The 6,727-nt window shown below is 48.4% G+C and overlaps 1 protein-coding gene across 1 annotated transcript in view; it reads right to left on the reverse strand.

Moving 5' to 3' along the window:
* The window catches only part of LOC107300038 (putative cation exchanger C521.04c), a gene marked incomplete at its 5' end in the record, with an annotated part of 16,661 nt that extends 10,141 nt beyond the window's left edge, over positions 1–6,520 (reverse strand). The window contains 6 exons of the mRNA XM_015829381.1: positions 40–139; positions 1,036–1,219; positions 2,170–2,311; positions 3,659–3,761; positions 4,366–4,551; positions 6,386–6,520. Of these exons, the coding sequence (XP_015684867.1) occupies positions 40–139; positions 1,036–1,219; positions 2,170–2,311; positions 3,659–3,761; positions 4,366–4,551; positions 6,386–6,520 (850 nt within the window). The remainder of the gene's footprint in view (positions 1–39; positions 140–1,035; positions 1,220–2,169; positions 2,312–3,658; positions 3,762–4,365; positions 4,552–6,385) is intronic.
* Positions 6,521–6,727: the final 207 nt, after the last annotated feature.

Here is a 6,727-nt window from a genome sequence, read left to right on the forward strand (position 1 = left end):
GGGGGGGGGGAATGGGGTTTGGGGCCCCGCAGAGCTTACCTCCCACCGACAGGAACAGGAGAGCGGAGCTGATCCCGGCCGATCGGCTGTTGAACCTCTGCTCCTGATGTCGGATGCCGCCAATCACCATGCAGAGTCCCTGCCAGAGAGAGAGAAGGAGAAGCAGGTTTGATCTCTTGGGCTGGGCTGGGCAGGAGGTTTGGATCCGGCAGCATCCTGCAAAGGACTTGAACTCAGATTATATACAGCCAGCAGAGGCCCACCAGGATTGGAGGAAAGCTCTGCCCAAAACTATGGAAATGGGAGGTGGAGAGTTTGAATCCCACTCCTTTCTAGCACTGAGGATGTTCCCTAGTTGGGTTATGAAACGTCTGCAAGAAAACCACCCAACTCAGAGAGCACCAAGGACCCCACAGTCGTCGTCGTCGTCATCGTCCTCCTCCTCCACCTCCTCCTCCTCCTCCTCCTCCTCCTCCACAAACCCCACTCCTTTCTAGCATTGATGATGTTCCCTAGTTGGGTTATCAAATGTCTGCAAGGAAACCACCAAGCTCAGAGAGCAGAAGGACCCCACAGTTGTCCTCCTTCTCTTCCTCCTTCTTCTCCTCCTCCCTATTTCTCCTCCTCCTCCTCCTCCTCCTCCTCTTTCATTCCTTCTTCTCCTATCTTCCCTTTCTTTCTCCTTCTTCTCCTCTCATCAAACCTCACTCTCTTCTAAAACCACCAAGCTTAGAGAGCACCAACGTCCCCACAATTGTCCTTCTTCTGCTTCTCTTCCTCCTTCTTCTCCTCCTGCCTATTTCTCCTCCTCCTCCTCTTTCATTCCTTTTCCTCCCATCTTCTCTTTCTCCTTCTCCTCTCGTTAAACCTCACTCTCTTCTAAAACCACCAAGCTCAGAGAGCAGCTAGGACCCCACTGAACTACAAATATTCCCTTCTATCCATGCTATTCCAATCCACTTTCCACGATCGAATACCCCAAGACCAAGAATGGACTGGAGGCCACGTGGAAAGGCGCTCGAGGCCCAGACTCACCGGGATGAAAAGGACGCAGCCCAGGAGGGTCCCGGTGAGGGCAGACTTGACGATCTCCTCGTAGCACCGGTTCTTCTCGCGAGCCCCCTTGATGAGGGCCGTGATGTAGAAGGTGAGTTCCGTGATGGAGCCAAACGTGGCGTTGACCACGGCCCCCACCGCAAAGTTGCTCTGTGCTGAGATGCTGGAGGAGGAAGAGGAAGAGGGTTTCTCACGGACAGAGGTGAGGACCAGATCTTGAGGGTCTGCCTGGATTTCTCCAGGAAGAGAATAACGGAATAACAGAGTCAGAAGAGGACCCTGGAGGTCTTCTAGCCCAACCCACTGCTCAAGCAGGAGAGCCTAGGCCAGGGGTAGGCAACCTTGGCTCTTTTATGACTGGTGGACTTCAACTCCCAGAATTCCTAAGCCAGCATGAGGGAACTATGGCCCCCTCATGACTGGTGGACTTCAACTCCCAGAATTCCTGAGCCAGCATGAGGGAACTATGGCCCCCTCATGACTCGTGGACTTCAACTCCCAGAATTCCTGAGCCAGCATGGCCCAGCTTGGAAACCTCTCCCTTTCCCCTCAGCATGGCTGGCTCAGGAATTCTGGGAGTTGAAGTCCACAAGTCATAAAAGAGCCAAGGTTGCCTAGCCCTGCCCCAGCCAGCCAGGAATTCTGGGAGTTGAAGTCCACGAGTCATAAAAGAGCCAAGGTTGCCTACCCCTGCCCTATACCATTTGAGACAAATCGTTGTCTAAGCTCTTCTTAAAAACTTCCAGTGTTGGAGCACCCACAACTTCTGGAGATAAGCTGTTCCTTTCTTCCTTCCTTCCTTCCCTCCTTCCTTCCTTCCTTCCTTCCTTCCTTCCTTCCTTCCACCCATCCAACCAGTCTGTCTGTCTGTCTGTCTGTCATGTATTTTATCTATCTTATAGAATCTGGACTGTCTGTCTGTCTGTCTGTCTGTCTGTCTGTCTGTCTGTCTGTCTGTCTGTCTGTCTGTCTGTCTGTCTGTCTGTCTGTCTATCTGTCTATCTGTCTATCTAATCTATCTTACCATCTCTGTCTGTCTGTCTACCTATCTTGACAGCCCTCCTTGTGTTTCAAAGAGGATCCCGGTTCCACCTTGAGAGTTGAAGCCTTCACCTGGCGATCGCCATGCCGATGTAGTAGGAGAGAGGCATGATGGAGAGCAAGGCCAGGGTGAACTTGGTCACGGAGCCGGTGTAGTGGTTGTGCTTATCGGCGTAGCCCAAAGTCAGAGTCACGATGACCAACGGGAGGAGATCTGGGGGTTCGTGGGTGAGGAAAATGCATCTATCGTGATGGCAGCCGAGAGAGCAGAGCTGGCTGAGCTTGCAAAACGAAGCTCAATGTGTTTACGGACACGGTTAGCATCCCTACGGCAGGTGGCTAGAAATCCACCGTTATTGACTAAATTGGGAAGTTGGAAATACATCCCAGGAGAAGAAACGAGGCCCTTGTGTATTGTGCGGGTCCTGGGTGTTCTCTGAGGCTGGTTGCTCTCTTGCAGATGGAGGAGAAGGAGGAGGGGAGGAGGAGGAGGAGGAGGAAGAGGAAGAGGAGGAGGAAGAGGAGGAGGAGGATTGTGGGATCCTCGGTGCTCTCTGAGCTCGGTTGCTCTCTTGTAGATATTTCATAACCCATCTAGGTAACATCTTCAATGCTGGAAGGGAGTGGGGTTTGCAGGGAGGAGGAGGAGGAGGAGGATTGTGGGGTCCTTGGTGGTCTCTGAGCTTTCTGAGCTCAGTTGCTCTCTTGCAGACATTTCATAACCCATCTAGGTAACATCTTCACCTCCTCCCCGCAAATCCCACTCCCTTCTAGCACTGATGATGTTACCTAGTCGGGTCGTGAAACGCCTACGAGAAACTCAACAAGCCCAGAGAGCCCCAACCCTGAGCTACAAAAATTCTCTTCTAATCGCACTTCTGTCCCGTGGGGGAAGGAAACTTCCTGGAGGTTTCTGGGAAGTCACCAGGAGTTGTGCATTTCCTTGAAGGACCAACATCGGGTCACCACCCAGCGCTATTTGGGGCAAACGAAAGAAGGAAAAGAAGGGGAAAAAACACGGCGAAGGGGGTGAGTGAGGCTGGGCCAGTACCTCAGATCAGGAGTCCCCAACCCTCGGTCTGTGAATCGGTACCGGGCCACGGCATGCCAGCAACCGGTCCATACCAACAAGCAAAGCCCCATCTGTGGGATGCAGGCAGCACACAAAACCACGCGTCCTCCAGTCCGTGGAAAAACCTTTCTCTACGGAATCGGTTCCTGGCACCCAAAAGGTTGGGGGACCTCTGCCTCAGATGACCTTGGTTGCGCTCCAGAGATGTCCCAACAACAAACATTTTGAGCATATAGTCGTCAAGCGTCAAACCTGATTTGATGGCATCTCCTTTATACGACAAGAACGTCGTCTTGTGGACATCGGTCAAAGAGAGACAAGGCTAACATCCTTCTCAGAAGGTCCCAGAAGACCCCAGAGGTTGAGGCAGACGTCACAGAAGCTGCCCACAGCTGACCCATCTAGGTAACATCTTCAGTGCTGGAAGGGAGTGGGGTTTGCATGGAGGAGGAGGAGGAGGAGGAGGATTGTGGGGTCCCCAAAGGATACTGACAGCGAAGACGTTGATCCCATCCACAGCGTATTTGTAATAATACGCACAAACCGCCCGGTAACAACAAAGGACCACTTCCGCATCTAAGGGGACTTCCGTCTGGAGCAGAGAAGGAACACAAGAGAAGAACAAACCAGATTGGGCCGATTTTCGCTTCTACGACCAGGCAGTCCTCGACTTACGGCCACAATGGAGCAAAACATTTCCGTTGCTAAGCGAGACCGTTGTTAAAAATGAGTTTTGCTCCGTTGTATGATCTTTCCATGTCCACTCTTGTGAAGTGAACCCCTGCGGTTCTTAAGTGAATAATGGGGTTCTTGAACGAATCTGGCTTCACTGGCTTGTGACATTGTGACATTTCTGGCCACTGTTGTGAAGTGAACCCCTGCGGTTGTTAAGCGAGTACTACGGTTGTTAAGTGAATCCGGCTTCCCCACTGGCTTTGCTTGTCGGAAGGACGCAAAAGGGGGACCACACGAGATCGGGGTATATGCAGCCGTCCTAAATACGAGTCGGTTGCCGAGCGCCTGAATTTTGATCACGTGACCGCGGGGAGGCTGCAACAGCCGTTAAGTGTGAAAAACGGTCCTAGGTCCCTTTTTTGGCGCCATCGTGACTTCGGGCGCTAAACAAGCTGTCGTAAATCGAGGGCTGCCTGTCCATGGCCACCTGTAAAACCCCGATCCCCTTCTGGCCTTCTCACCTTCCGCAGGCGCTGGATATGGACGCACTCGGGAGGCAGGAGTAAAATCGTGGTGACGGTGCGCAGGCTCATCTTGGCGGTGGGGATGAAGAAGACCAGAAGCCAGCAGATGAGGCAGACCAGAGAGTGGGCGACGGCGAGGAGAGGGAAGCCGGTCAGCAGCCAGAGGTAGGTGCTGATGCGCCTCTGGGCAGGGTGGGGGAGAGGGAGAGTTAGGGCGGACGAGGTGGGGGTCCCCAGTGGGGAGAAACACACGTCTCAGGGAGAGATGAATAGGTTTCTTATGTTGGTTATGATCATGATTTATCACCTGTTGCTTGTATGTACACTGAAAGCTTCTGCACAAATTCCTTGTGTGTCCAATCACATGTTCTACTCTACTCTACTCTACTCTACTCTACTCTACTCTACTCTACTCTATTCTTTCTATTATTCTATTCTATATATTCTTCTATTCTATTCCATTCCATTCCATATATTCTATTCTATTCTATTCATTCTTCTATTCTATTCCATTCCATATATTCTATTCTATTTTATTCTATTCTATTCTATTCTATTCTATTCTATTATTCTATTCTATTTTATTCTATTCTATTCTATTATTCTATTCTATATATTCTTCTATTCCATTCCATTCCATATTTTCTATTCTATTCTATTCTATTCTATTCTATTCTATTCTATTCTATTCTATTCTTATTCTATTCTATTATTCTATTCCATGCCATGCCATTCCATTCCATATTTTCTATTCTATTCTATTCCATTCTATTCTATTATTCCATATTCTATTCCATTCCATTCCATTCCATTCCATTCCATTCCATTCCATTCCATTCTATTCTATTCTATTCTATTCTATTCCCCATTCCATTCCATTCCATTCTATTCTATTCTATTCCATTCCATATATTCTATTCCATTCCATATTTTCTACTATTCTATTCTATTCTATTCTATTCTATTCTATTCTATTCTATTCTATTATATTCTATGCTATTCTATTCTATTCTATTCTTATTCTTATTCTATTCTTATTCTATTATTCTATTCCATGCCATGCCATTCCATTCCATATTTTCTATACTATTCTATTCCATTCTATTCTATTCTATTATTCCATTTCATTCCATATATTCTATTCCATTCCATATTTTCCATTCCATTCCATTCCATTCCATTCCATTCTATTATTCTATTATTCTATTATTCTATTATTCCATATTCTATTCTATTCTATTCTATTCTATTCTATTCTATTCTATTCTATTCTATATTCCATTCCATTCCATTCCTTCTGGTTTGGTTCTGTTCTGTTCTGTTCCGTTCTGTTCTATTCAGTTCAAAACCCTGGACGGTTTACAAAGAAGCATTATTAAGCAGTCCTCGACTTACGACCACAACGGAGCCCAAAACCCGTGTTGCTAAACAAGACCTTGTTAAGAGAGTTTTCCCCCTTTTGTTCACCTTTCTTGTCACTGGAGTTGTTAAGTGAGTCACACGGTTGTTAAACAAATCTGGCTTCCCCGTTGACTTTGCTTGTCGGAAGGTCACCAGAGGGGAATCACGTGTCCCCGGACCATCATAAATATGAGTCAGTGGCCCAGCATCTGAATTTCGATCACCTGACCCTGGGAATGCCACAACAGTCGTAAGTGTGAAAAAACAGTCCTAAGTCGCTTTTTTCAGTCCTGTTGTAACTTCGAACGGTCACTAAACGGACTGTTGTAAGTCGAGGATTACCTGTACATCACCCCAGAGGTAATGTAGCAAGTTTAAGATTGGTGGACTTCAACTCCCAGAATTCCCCAGCCAGCCATGCTGGCTGGGGAATTCTGGGAGTTGAAGTCCACCAGTCTTAAAGTGGCCAGGATTGGAGACTCCTGCATTATACCATTATAAGCCTGAAGGGGGGCAGCTTATCTCACCAATCAAGAAAGAATCTACAGAGCTTCTTGGAAGGATCCAGAAAAAAACAACCTCGCTTCTTCCCTCGCCGAACGAAGACGACCCTTACCCAGTAACCACAACCCCCCATCTTGCACGTATCCTGCCGGGCGAGCAAGGGGGTGGTGTCCTTCACCACCTTGACCTCCGCGATGACGTGGTTCTTGCTGAACTTCATCTGGCAATCTGGATGGTAGGTTTTCATCTGGAAGACAGAGAGAAGAACCAATCGGATTCCTGCCTCCAAAATTCGGGCTCCCTGATCTGGAGTACGGGGATAATCCGGTGAAGAACTGTGGTTTTTCCGGACCTCTTCCCCGCTGGTCTTCAGACGTGGTCATCCAGAACCGAAAGGGATAGACTTAATTCCAGCTTTCCCAGAATTCCCCCAGTCGGCTGAAATGAAGACCCA

Source organism: Protobothrops mucrosquamatus, unplaced genomic scaffold, assembly GCF_001527695.2.
Source record: "Protobothrops mucrosquamatus isolate PMUCROS unplaced genomic scaffold, P.Mucros_1.0 scaffold5996, whole genome shotgun sequence".
In the NCBI taxonomy this organism is placed as follows: domain Eukaryota; kingdom Metazoa; phylum Chordata; class Lepidosauria; order Squamata; family Viperidae; genus Protobothrops; species Protobothrops mucrosquamatus.